Source organism: Amphibalanus amphitrite, unplaced genomic scaffold (genome assembly GCF_019059575.1).
Source record: "Amphibalanus amphitrite isolate SeventyFive unplaced genomic scaffold, NRLGWU_Aamphi_draft 000782F_arrow, whole genome shotgun sequence".
NCBI lineage: Eukaryota > Metazoa > Arthropoda > Thecostraca > Balanomorpha > Balanidae > Amphibalanus > Amphibalanus amphitrite.
Window position 1 is genome coordinate 5481 of NW_024882276.1, and position 18027 is coordinate 23507.

Sequence of the window (18027 nt, forward strand, 5' to 3'; positions counted from 1 at the left end):
TGACGTCCTGACTCCTGCATCACACAAACACGCCGTCCCTGAAAACACATAACCCAAGCCGACGACAAAACAGTGATGCAAAACCACCTTTTGGGAACGCAGTGACAAAATGTTGCATCTCTACTGATGCTGTGGTACTAGTTGCTAGTAGTATTTACATATTGATTATTAGGGAGACAAAATTAAATTTCAATCCTTGATGAATTTAGATCTTCATTCAAAATTAACAAAAATGTATATTTCTGACTTTGATATATTCACAATTCAATTTCATTTATTCTTAGAAGGTGCTTTGACACTTTATCCTAGATTTAGTATAACTAGTAGACAGAACAGTGGCGCTTCCGGTTATCGAGGCAAACGTGGCGCGTTGGGTTAGGTCCGTTTCGTTATTATCTGATTAATTACCTCTTTGTTAGACAAGTGCTAAGACATTTAGCCTTTTTCCATCGAAATAATGGAACAGTCCACCTCAGAAGTTGAACAGAATCTGTCAAAGCTCAACGTAAACGCGGCCGAGTTCGTGCCCTCGTGGGCTACACCTGCAGCGCCGGGTAGGTATAACTTCAAGAAGCATTTATTTATTTTTTCTTGACTACAATAATGCAGTTATTTTTGGGAAAGCTATTACAATGTATGATTTTTCATTTCACTGTAGCCTATGGTTTATTACTGACATTTGTATATGTTTACAAGGCACACCATATGTGGTAGGACATGGACATATGTTACAATGTTTTGTGTGATTTTATCTGTCTGATCATAAATGTATTTGAATTGATGTGACAAGAATTGCTGAAAGAAAACTCCTTTCTGTTAAAACTTGACTGCAAAGTCTGGCAAAGTCAACAGCATTTTGTAAGTTCACGTCTGTTGCATTGGGTGCGGATCTCTTTTGTACGATGCATATCTAGCATAGAATGGTGTGGACCCAGCCTTGGTGTTTTAATACTTACATGCTGGTGACAACACATTTGAAATGGTATGAGCTACACAAACATTTACCGCACCCTAAGAAATGCTGGAAGTGGCTAAATTAAAATGACTGGAAGAACACACTTGCCCAGAAGAGTGGCATGAGACCTGAACACAGTCTATTTTTGACAAAAAATCATGAGAAAGCAACTGCATCCCAACAGACTTTGTGCATTATAGTTATACATTGTAATTGTTTGGGTCAATAGTTGCTAAAAACTAAAGGTTTGCATATGCCTAAGTCCTAACTAAAAAAAAAGATGCAGCACAGAAGTATTAGGCTTTAATAGTGACTTGCTACTAATGGAACTAGCATTTAAATTGTGTCCTGCTTTGCTGCTGTCATTCTAGCTGGCATTTTGGTGCTCAGATTCTGATTGTCTAAGAATATGATATTGATGACTAATATGGCTATTGATAACACGGAACAAAAATGATAGATGAACGCGTTTCGGCTAAATCACCGTCATCAGCGTCTCTGCTCTGCTTTTAGACGCTGATGACGGTGATTTAGCCGAAGCGCGTTCGTCTATCATTTTTGTTCCGTGTTATTATACTTGTCTCAACTGAAATACAATGGCTATTAATGTTGGCATATTCTTATTTTTGTTTTGAAGATTTTCCCAGGATTGATGTATTGGTGGCTGTGGGCCTGTGTGCCCCATTGAACAGTGCCTATTAGTGTTGATAATGACACCAAGGGCAGCCACCTGACCTTTCCTGTGCCCAGGTTACAGTTGATAATTTTAGTGGTTTAGCTGGTGTAGCTCCAGGTCTAGCTGTCCCTATTCCCAGTTGTCAGCTGGCTGAATAAAAATAGTTGAGGGATAGGTACTGTCTCATTATCAAGTTGTTAATCACTTTTTCATGCACTTTGGCCTTTTTTTTGTCCTTTACCATTGTTTCCAAAAATCAAGTATCTCAAAAGTGCTTTAGAATTTAGGAATCCTTATCAAATTTAAATGGTAAGGATCTTGTAGCTATTAAAATGAATCATATTGGATGTTCTGCAATTAACCGCTTTAACCCACTAAGGATTGGTTTATATTTGAGTGAATCTATTAGTTGGTAATAGACCATATTTTAAAGCTTTTACCTTGACATGATTTTGGAACTAATTTTTAAAAATAAAATGTTTGCTATGCATCGGTAAGACAAACATCACTGTTGTCTTTGTTTGGTCAAAATCTAGAAATATTGAAGTGTGTGGCAGTCTTCTATGAAGCATATAAATCAATGGCCACAATTTTCAATGGCTAGGTAGGCATGCAATGATAATTGAATTGACTTCAAGACAGTCTATTGGGCCACTGACATCCACCCAACCAGCTCAACAGCATCCCATTCCCTGTATGAATTCAGACCAAGTGGATGTCTGCACGGTCCTCCTGGGTCTATTACAAAACCCTCTCGCCGATTATTTGCTAACATTGACTATGCTGGCAGAACAGCCCACTGATTTCTAGTCGCCATATTGCTGTTACTGAGTCTGAGATGGGTGCCTCACCGCTAACCCGCTAAACCACATAGAGGATAACTGAAAGACTGTCACAAGTACTCCAGAGGTTTGACTTCATCCAAGGAGTATTGCACTAATCGAATATTGACTGTCATCATAATTCGACGGTTATATTTTTCGACGGTACTATACTTCGACGACAACGCTTCTGTCCCGACTGGACCCTGTCCCCTGTGACTGCCGCCCCGCTGACCTGACCCGTCGTCCCCTGCCTGCTCACACAGATCCGCCTCCACCCGAGGACGGGGCAGGTCGAGTCGAGTCCTCGCCGTCTGCGTCGGCGGCGACCACCCCGGGTGATGAGGCGAGCGGCCAGCAGTCGTCGGCCGGTGACGGGCCGGTGGACAACTGGGAGGAAGCCGACACCACCTCGGAGGCCGGTCAGTGGACACCAGTCGGGGGGCGGTGGCAGTTGTCTACCAGGGCCTCGTTTCATAAAGCGAGTCCGTAACTTACGCCGGTTTCCGGTCTTGTATTGCAAGTGCATGTGAAGCGATGAAGATAGTTTGAATCGTTGAACTTATTTATCTTGTAAGCAAGAACAGGAGGGAGAAGGAAAAAATAAGTTTATCGCTTCATATACACTTGCAATACAAGACCAAAAACCGGCGTAAGGTACGGACTCGCTTTATGAAATGAGGCCCTGGTCTCGAGTGGTCTGTGGTTTTTAATGGTCAGGTAAATGGTTGGTGGTTAATGGTCAGTGGTCATCAGTTAGCTTATGGTTAGTGCTTAACAGTTGTTGGCTGGTGGTTATTGGTCAGTGGTTAATAGTGATTGGTGAGTAACTTACAGTCAGTGCCCCAGTGAGTAGTGGTCAACTATCAGTGGCTTGACCCAGTCTGCCGTGCAAAGGAAAAAAAGGGTGAGATCCTGTCTGGCCAAAAATTGATTTCACAGGAGGGACGAAAAGGTTGTCGCGACCAAAAATGAGTTATAACTTTAAAGTGCCACACGTCAGAATGACGATTTTGGTACCAAACAAAACGTCATGTTTCAATGTTTCTTCTGATACTAATATAATCGTGTAATGTTTTCTTAGATAAGCTTAAAATGCCTATCTTTTTTTTCCTTTGTAACTGGCTTGCGAAATTTCCAACAAGCGGTGTGGAAAAAAGCCGTCAGGTGATCAAGCGATTTCACGGCTTTTTGCCACGAACTATTAAACATTTGGCGGTGTGGAAGAAAAGGGTAGACGCGTAAATGAATGAATGAATGAATGAATGAATGAATGTCTGGGTTTAACTAGTGTTTGACCTAGCTTAAGGGCGGGCGGTTGGTCTCATTAAGTTGATACTGATAGGACGCGGACGTGGTAGACATCATATTCGTCCGACGAATAATACGCAATTAGTCTGCATGCCTAGATGGCTGCATATTGCATCCTAGGTTTGGGAAAATGCCATTTTATCATAGCTGATAGTCCGTTATTACCTACCTATTACATGTCTTAAACATTAACCACATTAAACCTTATACAGAATTAAACAAAATAGTTCGACATTCCTGTATTGGGGAATCCTGCTAAGACATCAAACAGTCGACACGAATACAAACATTCAAACATTTCAGCCATTTTCCGTAGTATTGACGGCTATAAAACATCAAAACAGTCGATACGTCTACAAACTGAACACCACTTCAAACATTTCACTGGTCAGCTCAGCCATCTTCCGTGTTATTGACGGCTAGGCAGCAGCCTATCCCATCAGGTCACGGACGTTTGTCCCGTTGAGGGATAGCCAGAAGGCGGTCTTATGACCATCCATAAGAGGTGTTAGGTTGTTGATGATTTTGGCCAACTTTTCCTTGTTAGCCCCCCTGGGAGTCGTTCGCCTCTCTGGCTGCTCACATGGAATAAAAGTTGTTTTGAAAAGGTCGTAAGCCGACCACTTTGGGTGCCCATGGACGACCTTCACGTACAGTCGGTCGTCGTCCCGCCGCACCTGAACGACCTTTATTTCCCGCAGGAGCGGTCGCTTCTCCTCATCAGCGAGACGCTTCAGCTTCGTAGCGCTCACCCCACTGCTGACATCGAAAAAATCTCCCGGCGCCATCACATGCACTGAGCCCGCCATCTCACATGCCACAACGTAGTCCCGAAAGTCTTGCACACGCACACTAGATTTTGAAAGTTTTTTGCTCACCACCTGATGCACCGCATCAGCAGACATACTAGTATGTCCCTTCTCTAAAAACTTGACTGTGATGGTTTTGACTGCAAGATCGCTCCTGTTGACACAATTTTGAAGAGCCGAGAGTAAGGTCCAGTTTTTGTTTTGGGCAGAGCAGTTATCTGCCCAGAAGGTGAACTGTTTCGTGCTGTGGTTCAGCTCCACGAACTTAATGAATGTTGAAGCGACGTCTGGTGCATCTCGGCCAGACACGCCCTCGTGCCACAAGACGGACACAGCCCCCTTTCCTCCCAACGGCGCGAAAGTCTCGTTGTAAGTTACAAGTCGCGGGGTGAATACGCACACTTTGTGAGGGAGGATGGGAAGGAGAGCGACCCTCATCATGTCCACGGACACAATCAGGTGCGACTCTGCTGACGCTGTGGTTTCGCGGTCTCGGGCGTACTCTGCCCTAGCCTGTTCGGCGCGATCGTGGTGGGCGGCGTGTTCCTGGCACGTGCTGCACGACTCATGTTCAAAGCAAGTTTTCACGTGGTGGTCAAATGCAGTACATATCTCGCACTCTTCTTGGCCTAAGCGAGCGAGCGACACGTTGGCACTTCGCAGCGCTTTGCGAAACCGCTCGTAAGAGCAGATCTTGCCCTTTTCCTCCACAAGCTGCTGGTACATCACAGCTGCGTTGAGGTCCGGTGCGAGATATCGGCGTCTGGGGGCGTGCATGCAGCGGTAGTGCGGTGCCATCGGACGGTACCGCTCAATGTGCCGCTGCAGCTCGTCCTCGAGTTTGGCTGCCACCGGGTTTGCCGCGCGCCCCCGCCTGTCCTGCTTTGGGATGAGTCGTCCCACGGCAGATATGATCGGACCGTCATTGTTCGCTGCGAAGCCGAGGGTTGTGAGACAGAACTCCTTGCACACCCTTGGATCGACCTGTTCTCCAGCTACAGGGAGACGGTAGGCGATGATGCGCCGCTTGGCAGATGCGGTGTTGGTGAGTGGTGGGCTGTCAGTGACAATGGGAGAAATGTCTCGCACGTGAGTGGCGTACCACTGCATCCTAGCCTCCCTGGAAAGTGAATTGACGGCCTCGTTGATGGCCTGGCGTTGTTCTTCACTGAAGTGAGTGGCACAACCGAATGAGCACGTGCGATTGCTGCAGGCAGGAGGCATGGGACGGACTGCATGCTTCTGTTTAAAGCCCAGAATTTGGTGTTCCTGAGTACGAGCTCGTTTTTTTGCGCCCGTGTGACTGCCCACCGTTGTCGGACGAGGAGCATCGGATGCCCCATCTACTGAGGAAGAAGCCCCGTGGGTGCTAATCGAGGCAGCGTCAAGTCCATCTCCACCGCAGTCCATGGACCGTGGTTTCGGGTCGTCTGGATCGACATTTGCGGTGTGTGCTGTCGGAAAGCCTCCCCAGCTAGACGCATGAGCGGCGCTACGTGGGTGGGGCGGGGCCATAGGGGCCATGTCACTATCACCTGCTGCGCCGGTACCAGAGGGACCAGAGGAAGCAATCGATAGGTCAGCGAGGGGTACATCGTTGAATGACGACATGTCACTGCCGGACGTATCCAGGAGTCGCAGGAAATCAAAAGGTCCCGGATCAACTAGGTCATTTATGTCAGTCAGACCAATCACGTCATGAGTCGCGACCTCTGTCGACACAGCCCAGGGGTCTTGCTCCCCGACGAAGGTCCCCTGCTCTGCGGCTGGGGTCCCGCCCTGCTCCACGGCTGAGGTACCCTGCTCCGCGGCTGGAGTCTCGCCCTGCTCCACTGCAGCAGTCCCCTGCTCCGCGGCCGGGGTCCACTGCTCCGCGGCAGAGGTCCCCTGGCCACCGGACGGGGTCACGCCCTGCTCCGCGGCCCGCTCTCCAGCAGAGGTCCCCTGCTCCGCGGCAGAGGTCCCCTGGCCACCGGACGGGGTCACGCCCTGCTCCGCGGCCCGCTCTCCAGCAGAGGTCCCGTGCTCCGCGGCAGAGGTCCCCTGGCCACCGGACGGGGTCACCCCCTGCTCCGCGGCCCGCTCTCCAGCAGAGGTCCCGTGCTCCGCGGCAGAGGTCCCCTGGCCACCGGACGGGGTCACGCCCTGCTCCACGGCCCGCTCTCCAGCAAAGGTCCCGTGCTCCGCGGCAGAGGTCCCCTGGCCACCGGACGGGGTCACGCCCTGCTCCGCGGCCCGCTCTCCAGCAGAGGTCCCCTGCTCCGCGGCAGAGGTCCCCTGGCCACCGGACGGGGTCACGCCCTGCTCCGCGGCCCGCTCTCCAGCAGAGGTCCCCTGCTCCGCGGCAGAGGTCCCCTGGCCACCGGACGGGGTCACGCTTTATCTCACCCTTTTTTCCATTGCATCGCCAGCACTCAAGATCATGGAAAAAAAGGGTGGGATTTCACGGCTTTTTTCCACACGACCAAAACCCAATTTTGTGTGGCATTCCAAATCACGGCTTAATGCCAACTTTCAAATTTAGATTTTCGGCATAAATTTTTATTCAATAATGCTTATGAACTACACCATTGAATTCGCCTCGAAAAGAGCTTTCATTTGATATAAATATCAAAAAATGTATTAAAATCACCTCACCCTTTTTTTCCTTTGCACGGCAGCAGTGGTCAGGTGTCTTTGTTATGTCTTTATTATTTTGTCATGTTTTTGTTTTGCTATGACTCCCTGTCCTAATATGTGCTCTACCGTGGCTGCTGCCTCGATGTGACCTGCAGTGATACGCCGTAACCCACCGTGACCCGCCGTGACCTGTGACCCCCAGTAACCCCCAATGAGGAGGATGACGGCGAGGACGATGACGAAGAGGACGGCAGTGAGTCCAAGGACCTGAAGCCGCGCAAGAAGAAGGTGCGCCAGGCGTCCGAGCGTGAGAAGACCAAGGAGCACGTCAACATGGTGTTTATCGGTCACGTTGGTACGTACCAGAGGTCGCAGTTTGTGCTGGCCATTCTGGCGCTCGAACAGACCGAGAATAACTATGTAGCTATCACGTCGACACGTGTCTGTGTTGTCATTGCTCTGTTTTCCTAGCGGCCTGAGAGCGGCTGGTAGCCTTGGTTTGGTACGTTTAGGCGCTAACACGTAGGTATCACGTTGCCATGGCCATTAGAAGTGTAGCTTGCTGACGTCTTGATGGTCGTTTTTGCCAGCCTGGAATTTGATCTAGGCATCTTGAGCTAGACATTTATTTTCGTTATCTATTCCCCGTAATGTTTCCTTTTGATTATTTCGTTCAATATCAACTTTGCGTTGTTTATGTAACACATTGTTTAGTCTGGCTGCGGTCTATACAAAGTCAAGAAAGCTGATCGCATGTATGAGAAAAAAAAAAAAAATTGCAACATGCTGCTTTTCGGCCAATATCCTTCTGGTTTCACCAGCTGTTTTTTGTCAATTGCAGCGCAGGCTCTCCTTTTTGATAAGGCTGATTTTTTTTTGTTCCGTATGGGTTTGATAGCCGATATGTATTCCGTTATCGTATTCTGACTTGACCTGACCTGACCCGGCCTGACCTGACCTGACCTGTGCCTCAGACGCGGGCAAGTCGACAATCGGCGGACAGATCATGTACCTCACGGGAATGGTGGACAAGCGGACATTGGAGAAGTATGAGAAGGAAGCCAAGGAGAAAAACCGCGAGACGTGGTACCTCAGCTGGGCGCTCGACACCAACCTGGAAGGTATGTACTAGTGATGTCAATCGGTTACCGAAAATTTCGGTTACCGAAAAGATATGCTGACCGATTCGGTAATCGGTCGGTCAGGCCCCCCAAAAATCGGACACTTTCGGTCACCCTGCCAGTGAAGCCATTTTCAAAAAAAGAAAGTATTCCATTTTTGCCTAGTTAAAATGAAATTTATTGGGATGTTAATGATAAAGAGTTGCAAAATTTCCCCCAAAAGCTACAAGAGATGCCACATTTTGGCAACTTCAGTACCCATCCTGATCCCACCCAGCAGGCAGCAGCCACCCATTGTGCAACCACAACTACAAGCAGGCTTATTTTGACTCAGTTGGCCCCACAAATACACACAATTTCGAAACTCAATTCCAGTCTAACTGTTAAGATATCACCTGTAATCAAAGAAGTATTGCCTACAAAAATCATTATACAGTGATCAAAAATGCAAGGACAAAAATAACTTGAATTACTGAAATGTGTTTCTGAAGACTGGACAGTTAGCACTAAACACTTAGCAGTGATCACATTTCAATTTACATTTCACAGGTGTTCTAGGTACCTACTATTCCACATTCTCCTTAAATATTGCAGGTACCAACCAAATGTTTGAAATCTAGATGACCACAACATAAAAATTAAAAACATAGGTGTCCGCTTTCTGGAATCTTCCACATCATCTCCAAACACAAGGGATTTTGAAACAGATGCGCCATAACAGAGACTTTAAACCAGCTGATTAAGTTGCTGCAAAAAAAGGTTTTGGATTGTTACATGCTGCATCGTGAATGATTTTATTGATGTAAATGTTCCAACACGATTTTGATTTGAAGTCTAATGAAATCAACATTGTAAGTGTATTGTGTAATTCACTTCAAGAAAATTAGTTTCACTTCAATAATTCAACCAAAAGGGCATATAAATAAATATTACGTCATCGTCTTACATCCTTTAGTTAGGGAAGAGAGGATCTTAAAAGTCAATCCTTGGTTCTACTTGGGTTCTACTGGGTTCTACTATTGTTTTGCGCCAATTGTATTAATTTTGTCTGCATATTGTGTTTTCTTGTAAAGATAAGACAAAGTGCCAGTTTAATGAATTTTCATTTCATTTTTGGGACGAAATTCAGGCTCAGAGCTACCTAATACCTGCCTTGTCAGCTGGATTTTCAGTGTCAAATTCTTCGTAGAGTGTCTCAGACCACATCTCAAGACTCAAGGCCAGTTCCCAAGCAGTGTTGATGTGTTTTGTGGTGTTTTGATTCTGCCTTTTCTCCTAGGGAATGTTGTCATGAACATACCTATTACCAACCATTGGACTTACTAATTGATCGTGCTTTTGCACCATGAATGAGTATTCTTCCTTACACAGACCACAGCAGATTCTTGACAATTCTAATTAACCAAATCTGTGAAATGCTGAGGTCCATGTGTTCCTAGTCTACCCTTAGCAATGTAACTTCTACCACAAAATGTATTTTGCAGTGGCTAGGAATTGACTGAATTTGGACTGAAATGCCATTTCCCATTATTTTCCATCAGAATTTACCAATTATTTTAATTTTGGGGTATTTCGGTCAAATTTCGGTCAAACTTTGGCTTGGGATGTTATCGGTCGGTATTCGGTCGGAAATTTTTCCCAAATTTTGGTTTCGGTCGGTATCGGTCAGACATTTTTTGGAAAATGACACCACTAGTATGTACTAACAAATGGTCTGATGACGCGTCCGTCGCAGATACAGGCGAGCTTAGCTTTGGTTTTGTTTTAGTGTGGTGTTGATTGTATTGAGAGGGAGGGGAGAGCATTAATAGGCACATTGACCTGCTGCAATATCGAGTTTGTGTCAACCGAAGTCTGATAAGTAAGCTCAACCTTTAATTAATCAATCATGTGTGTTTTTCTGAGCAGGAATGCTGAATGGGAATGAACGGCAGGCCTGAAAGCAGTGCGTGATTTCTGTATATACCTACAGCTCTTACATTTTAACCCTCGCATGTGTGCGGCGTTTGCCAGCTTCTAATGTGTAGGGGGGGGGGGTCGGTTGGACCCCCCCCCCCTCCTTGCCGTTTGGCCCCTGATCGAGCTAGAGCTTCGCGGAAAAAACGAGCGTGTTGCCCGTGACGAGAGGAAGCCGATGATACCCAATTTTAAGGTCCTAGGTCATTGGTTGACCTTCCAGGTCAGGTCAATGACCCAAAGTCGGGAAAATCGGGACCTGTTAGAAAGTCGTAAAGTGTGGCTGCTAAGGGGTTTTTCGGGGTGCTGATCACGAATATCGTGTTAGTTTTGATCACAGATGATGTCTTGAAGCATTTAGACCAGGTCGGGTCAGGTCAGGTCAGGTCAACCAGTAAGCGTCGTGACGGGTATTCGTAGTACGTGTCAACCGCCTCTGACAGCTTCTTAACATGTTACGAAGTCACCAAAACTACTTCGTAAATGTTCAAATGGTTGCTAAATTCGAATTCAGCTCCAAAAACTAGCCTAGAAACATGTAAAACTCGAAAAAGTGACCCGAGGTCACCCGAGGTCACCAAAGGTCAATGACCTGACCTGACCTTCAGGTGACCTTGACACACACGGGAGTAACATCAAATCACATGTTTGAACGTTTGAAACCACGAAAAGCTTGCAAACGCGCGGCTAGTGCGAGCCGACATACGCGAAATCGCGATTCCGGCCAAACATGGTCTCGGAAAAGAGGTCACAGGTCAAAGGTCATTTGGGTCAGGGTCATGAAATTTTCAGGGTAGGTGTAAAATTGATCAATGCGAGGGTACTGAAAGTTTCGTCGCGATCGGCCGCTTTTTACGCGAGTTATTCGCGAAAAACCATGGGGGGGTCCATCCGACCCCCCCCCTACACATGCGAGGGTTAACCCTCGCCGGCACAGGCCATTTTGAGTCCTTCGACGGCACAAGGGGGGGGGGGGTTGGTACGACCCCCCCTCGCGTTTGGCCCCTGATCGAGCTAGAGCTTCGCGGAAAAAACGAGCGTGTTGCGCGTCACGAGAGGAAGCCGATGATACCCAATTTTAAGGTCCTAGGTGATCGGGTGACCTTCCAGGTCAGGTGAATGACCCGAAAACCGGGAAAATCGGGACCTGTTAGAAAGTCGTAAAGTGTGGCTTCTATGTGGTTTTCCGGGGTGCTGATCACGAATATCGTGTTAGTTTTGATCAGAGATGATGTCTTTAAGCATTTAGACCAGGTCGGGTCAGGTCAGGTCAGGTCAACCGGTAGGGGCTGTGACGGGTATTCGTAATACGTGTCAACCGCCTCGGACAGCTTCGTAACATGTTACGAAGGCACCAAAACTACTTCGTAAATGTCCAAATGGTTGCTAAATTCGTATTCAGCTCCAAAAACTAGGCTAGAAACATGTAAAACTCGAAAAAGTGAACCGAGGTCACCCGAGGTCACCAAAGGTCAATGACCTGACCTGACCTTCAGGTGACCTTGACACCCACCCTAATGCATGGGAGCAACATCAAATCACATGTTTGAACGTTTGAAACCACGAAAAGCTTGCAATCGCGCGGCTAATGCGAGCCGACATGCGCCGAACCGCGATTTCGGCCAAACATGGTCACAGAAAAGAGGTCACAGGTCAAAGGTCATAGGGGTCAGGGTCATGAAATTTGCAGGGTAGGTGTAAAATTGATCAATGCGAGGATACTGAAAGTTTCGTTGCGATCGGCCGCTTTTTACGCGAGTTATTCGCGAAAAACCTTAGGGGGGGGGGTTGCATCACCCCCCCCCCCCCTGTGCCGGCGTGGGTTAAGACGCAAATTCTTGAGCGGAGGAGTAATCTGCCGAAAAACTCCGACTGCAAGCTTGATATGGAACAGACATAGCACAAGCTTCAACTTCTCTTAGTTATGGCTTACGCTACGGCTAGTAAGGCGCTCTCTTACACACGAGTAGGCTCGGCGTTGTGTACTATCCCTGCCGGTTACCACGAGCAGTCTAGTACTCGACCGGGACAGAAGTTCCTCACCGTGCTGAGTGTCCCAAATCTGCACCCCGGGAACTGACCCGACCCTGTGCGCGTTACAGAGCGAGACAAGGGCAAGACGGTGGAGGTGGGGCGCGCGTACTTTGAGACGGAGAAAAAACACTTCACCATCCTGGACGCGCCCGGCCACAAGAGTTTCGTGCCGAACATGATTGGCGGCGCGTCACAGGCCGACCTGGCCGTGCTGGTGAGAGGCAGAGGGAGGTCGGGCGGGGGATGAATGAGGAGAAGGTAGAGTAAGGGGTGGAGAGGGTATTCCAAAGCGGTAGGAGAGGGGATAGAGTGAGAAGTGAGGGTAGTGGAGTGGCGAATTATGGATGGGTCGCTATTTTGGACTGTTCTTTCTGTCTCGTATCTGTCTACTACGGTATATGTTCCTCTGCTTAATGTGTACCTGTTTTGTTCGTCCGTTTGCTTGTCTTTACCCTTCCCCGTCCCGTCCCGTCCTATTTTGCTTTCCTATGCCCACCCAGTCACTCTGCCCTGCCCTGCTCCTGTTGCGCCCTTCCCTCCGCTGATGGCCGTCTCTCCTACAGGTGATCTCGGCGCGAAAGGGCGAGTTTGAGACGGGCTTCGACCGCGGCGGCCAGACCCGGGAGCACGCCATGCTGGTGAAGACGGCCGGCGTCAAACACCTGGTGGTACTCGTCAACAAAATGGACGACCACACCGTCAACTGGTCCGAACAGAGGTCAGTAGCAGGTGAAATGGTCCGAACAGAGGTCAGTTATACACTCACTAGGTCAGGTGGTTCGAAAGAGGTCTCACGTCAAAATGTTTCGGCTATGCTTAGGTGCTTCTGATTTTCGCTTAATTCTTATGTTTAGTATATTGTTACTGGTGTCCCGCTCCCGTGGCGTGTTCTTTTTCGCGCGCTTTGGCTTTGTCAGTGGGAATTAGCAGCCTGTTTAGACCCGGGAATGACAAACTAGTAATGGCTCGGCTTTCTTCAGTGCCAATGTAGTCAACTTTGTCATCCCGTTCTCTAATCGGCAGGTACAACGAGTGCAAGGACAAGCTGATGCCCTACCTGAAGAAGTGCGGCTTCAACCCCAAGACTGACGTGGCGATGATGCCCTGTTCGGGTCTGACGGGGGCCGGTCTCAAGGAGCCCGTGGACCCGGCGGTGGCGCCCTGGTACAGGTCAGTTCAGAGCGGGAGACCGCCGACCGGCCGAGGCGGCTGGCCGGGCGGGCGGTAGCGGTGTGTCGATTGGCGCGTGTGAACGCTTCTCGCGGTCTCAGTTCGGTTTGATTTGACGTTGCTGGTCGTCACAGCGTACGTTGATTTTACTAAACCTCCCCTTCGTGATATGCCGTGAGTTGTCTGGCAGGCGTTCCCTGTGACAATATAGCTACCGACATATACGGTTGTTCCATGACCACATCAAACTCGCCTGCATACACCTGGTGGTTTTCACTCACACCTGCTGCGACTGTTGTCTGTACTGACACCTAGGCCTGACATCTCTGACATTGTCGAACTCTACCGACGTCTAGGTACTACGTACCGACCACCGCGTAACAGTGCTGCATGAAATCCACCGACCTCTACTGCGTACTGACCACGGTGTAACAATACTGAGCTCTACCGACCTCTACTGCTTAAATTAGACCACCGTGTGGCCCGTGCCATCACTCCCCGTCTTTCCCCGCCACCGTCGTCAGCGGGCAGCCGTTCATCGACTACATCGACTCTCTGCCGTCGATGAAGCACAACCCGGACGGCCCGTTCCTGATGCCCATCGTGGACAAGTACTCTGACCGGGGCACCATAGTGCTCGGCAAAGTCGAGAGCGGCACCTGCAAGAAGGGACAGACCCTGCTGCTGATGCCCAACCGGGTAAGGAAACGCCATCGGCGCATTTATACACGTCCCTCGCTAACTAGATACAATGTATTGATGACTTTTGTAATGAGGAAATCGTCATACCTGTTAGGACTAAACTTGGAGTTCGGTGAAGTTAACGTATTATGTCAGATCGTTCAAGAGAATTCTGACGCACGCTTGTTTTCAAACTTCGAAAGTAGTCTTCCCGTCCTTCCTGGCGAGCTGGCAACACTGACGGCCGCTCCCGCTGTGCCTACCGTATACCTTCATAGTTCACCCTTCCGTTCTCAGTATCGCATGGCTCTCTAACATCTATTTTACACAACCAGTGTTGCAAATTTTTCTTAGGTCCGTTTCTTCGGTCTGCCGCCTTGGTCCCCCACCTCTGACCCCCCCCCCCCTGTCCGTCCGTCAGACGTCCGTCCAGGTGGACGCGCTCTGGTCGGATGACGAGGAGGTCACCTCCGTTATCGGCGGAGAGAACGTCAAAATCCGGCTGAAGGGAGTCGACGAGAACGACATCTCGTCAGGGTTCGTCATGTGCGACCCCAGTCAGCCGGTGCCGACCGGCCGCGTGTTCGACGCCCAGGTGGCCATCCTGGAGCACAAGTCCATCATCTGCGCCGGCTACTCGGCCATCTGTCACCTACACTCGTGTGTCGAGGAGATCACAGTCAAGGTGAGATGGAAGGCAAAGGAGCCGGGGGGGGGGGGGGGGGGGGCTATGCGCGCTGTCACTGGTTGAGATTTACCGTCACAGTGGAGGGTGAGGGGTGACGTGCGGGGGTGAATGGTGGGGAGCGACTATCTACTGTGATGGTGAAAATGTTGGAGACCGGCAGCGACCACACCGCGTTCGTTATTTGCGCGTGGTTGTTCTGTAATCCGGCTGTGCGTTATTTTATAATCTGTCGCCCATGAACATAATGTAACAGGGCGACGCGTCAAGCCAGTGTGCCACCCTTTCCTTTATGGGTCTCAGCTGTCCTCTGCTCATGCCAATGCCATATGCTCTTCTAATTAGTCGACCGGCTGAGCTGGGCCTTCCGCCACCACTTGGCAATGTTACCGCCTACCGAGCTTATTAGTGGCACTGCTTTCACCTGCCGGGCAGTCAGAACAGTCAGACTGGACTTCGACTTGGACCAACAGACAGACTGCTACGCTGCCTCCAGGCATTGCTGTGACCCGCCGGATCCACAGGCCGCTCTGAGGTTGACTGACGACCTGCCACTGTCAGTCACTGCTCCTAACTTTTTCAGTATGAATGTGTATCCGTCGCCTTTAAGGACATTACCACAAGGTATGTACATTTCGATGACACACTAGACACTACCACTCATATTCCGTCGGTGCTTTGGTTTTGCACCAAATATTTCGCCCCATGGAACCTCGAATTCGCTTAGGGCTAGCTTTCTCCCATTCTCGATGAGCTGCTTTAACCCGTCCACCTCCTCGCCATTAGCTACTGCTGGAGCCGTTTGACCCGCTCTGACTCTACAGGTGCTGCTCTGACTCCACAGGTGCTGTTCTGACTCTGACCCGCTCTGATTCTCTGACAATCTGACTCGCCTCTGACCTCAGGCTGCTCTGACTCCGACTCGCTCTGACTCTACATGTGCAGGCTCCTCTGACACTCTGACTCGCCTCTGACCTCAGTCGCTGCTGTGATTCCACAGGCGCGGCTCGGACTAACTCTCTGTCATTCTGTCCGCTCTGACACTCTGGCCCGCTCTGACCCCTCAGGCGCTGCTGTGTATGGTGGACAAGCGGACGGGAGAGAAGTCCAAGACTCGGCCACGGTTCGTCAAACAGGACCAGGTGGTCATCATGCGCCTCGAGTCGAGCGGGCCCATCTGTCTAGACGTGTTCAAAAAGTTCCCTCAACTCGGGCGATTCACACTACGCGACGAAGGTAAGCAGCGAGACGCCAGCCGGGGTGCAGCCGGGGAAATGGAGGGTGTGGGGTTGTGGGTCGAGGTACTGGAGGGAAGGGGAGCGTTATCATTGCGTCTGTTGAACGGAAGCGTTTCTTTTACCTATGAATTATATTGTAGATTTGCATAATCGTGCTCGTTTAGTTGCAGAGCGCGAGCAATACGAAATTTCTGGGACAGACATTTACTGCTGAAAATGCGTCATAGAAACATAGTCCCTCAGTCCAGTGGGTCCATTCAATTCACTCAATAGCGTTTTTTTTATTGTTTATTTATTGGTAACCGGTACCACTGGTTGTTGGCCTTGAATTTTCGGATAATTAAATCGCTGCTCGAAACTGAATCTCTGGGGGATATTTTCCAAAGTACGTGACTGAAGAATGATTTACGTGTAACTATCTATTTTAATGCTAGCGAGTACCAGCGTAATCCGAGCTGCTTCAGTCCTAAGATACTGCGGAGAAAGCACATGTTGCTTTCTCTGAAATATAATCCCGTCTGAAATATCAGGCTGTCGGCTGGTTAGGATTGGTCTACAACGTCCTAGGTATAACATTTGAGAAAAAATGTTACCATTAGCACTGATTGCATGATGTCTCTGAAAACACTCGCTGGAACGACTTTCTTGGTTGACTTTGGGCCTTTGGCGGACCAATGACCAAAATTTGGGATTTGCTGTTATGACGGATGACCATCCGCTGGGGACTTTTCATTACACCCTAACGCGTGACTTAGCTATCATAAGCCAGGCCGCTTGTGGGGTGTGTTTAAACCCAACTTATGGTGGTTTACTTTAAAATCGCCAGAAGGTCGGGCCCCACAAGGACGGTGTTCACCGACCCAGGCTAAAAAATGTTAGATTAGCTTACGCTTTAACATCTTATTTTACTGACTGATTTTCTCCATTTTGTGTTACGTCCAGTTTGATCCTTTCAAACTAAAGTGCTTATGTAATGGTGACGTTTTCTTGAAGTGAAAAATGGAGTTTTCACACTTCATTTTTTAATTTGCCATTTTGCTGTAAATTCCTCACCTTGGGTCTGATTCTGAATCCAGTCCAGTTTCAGTCAGCGCAGAGTCTTAGCTTGGTTGAGAGCGAATCTAACAGCGTGCTCCTTGCTTTCAGGCAAGACGATCGCCATAGGAAAAGTGCTTAAGATTATCGAGTGAATTGTGTTATAGTGGTAATGCGGCGAAGCGTGGCGCGTTGTGACAGTCGCGACGCGCGCGGACTCTGACGGTGACGATTCCGACGCGGGCTGCGGCGGCGGCGGCGCGTCGCCCGGCTCCACTCCACTATATCTTGTGTGATGGCCTTAATTTAATGACGGCAGTCTGGGAGGGCGCAGGAAGGGCGGACGTGCTGCCGCCTGGCGGCGGCGGCGCGAAGCTGAATCTGGCCGGCGGCCCACAGGTGGCGGCGGGGACATTGTGCAACGTGCCGCCCGCGTTGTGTTGAATACATATTCTGATAGATTTTATACCGCAAGTATGTTTCTAAAATTCCTGTTGGGTCGGTGCCCTGCGCTGCTGGAGAGGGCGAGGCCGCGCGGCGCGCGCGCTGCGTGCCGGCGGCGGCGGGCGGACCGCCGGCTGGGTTCCGACTGGCGGGCACCGACCCGCCGCCCCTCCCCCCCCCCCCCCGTCGGACGGCTCGGCCCGTAGTTCTCTGTTGTCGCCGTGGGCCGGTACGGATCGTGACGTCACATTGACGCTGGAATCTCACCAGCGGCGGTGGCGGCGGTGGCGGACGCGCCGCCCCGCTCCTGGGGTCACCGGCGGACGCCCGCGCTAGGATGCTTTTTATCAAAAGCGGAAAATAAACAGTTCACTACGTTGGCATGTGTGTTGGTTGGGGGTGGACGCTTCTGGCTTGGGAGCAAGGGTACTGGGCTGTGGTCTATAAAGTTCTGATTTTGTGTTCGTTGTCT

The 18027-nt window shown here is 49.6% G+C and overlaps 1 protein-coding gene across 1 annotated transcript; it reads left to right on the forward strand.

The window, feature by feature from the left end:
- The first annotated feature begins 298 nt into the window (after positions 1 to 298).
- Positions 299 to 17935, forward strand: LOC122366058 (eukaryotic peptide chain release factor GTP-binding subunit ERF3A-like). The gene is made up of 11 exons (XM_043337824.1): positions 299 to 554; positions 2719 to 2874; positions 7394 to 7546; positions 8166 to 8312; positions 12371 to 12516; positions 12866 to 13020; positions 13326 to 13472; positions 13997 to 14171; positions 14575 to 14838; positions 15906 to 16074; positions 17223 to 17935. Exons 1-11 carry the CDS (start codon positions 458 to 460, stop codon positions 17264 to 17266), a joined length of 1653 nt encoding a protein of 550 aa, XP_043193759.1. The 5' UTR covers positions 299 to 457; the 3' UTR covers positions 17267 to 17935.
- Positions 17936 to 18027: the final 92 nt, after the last annotated feature.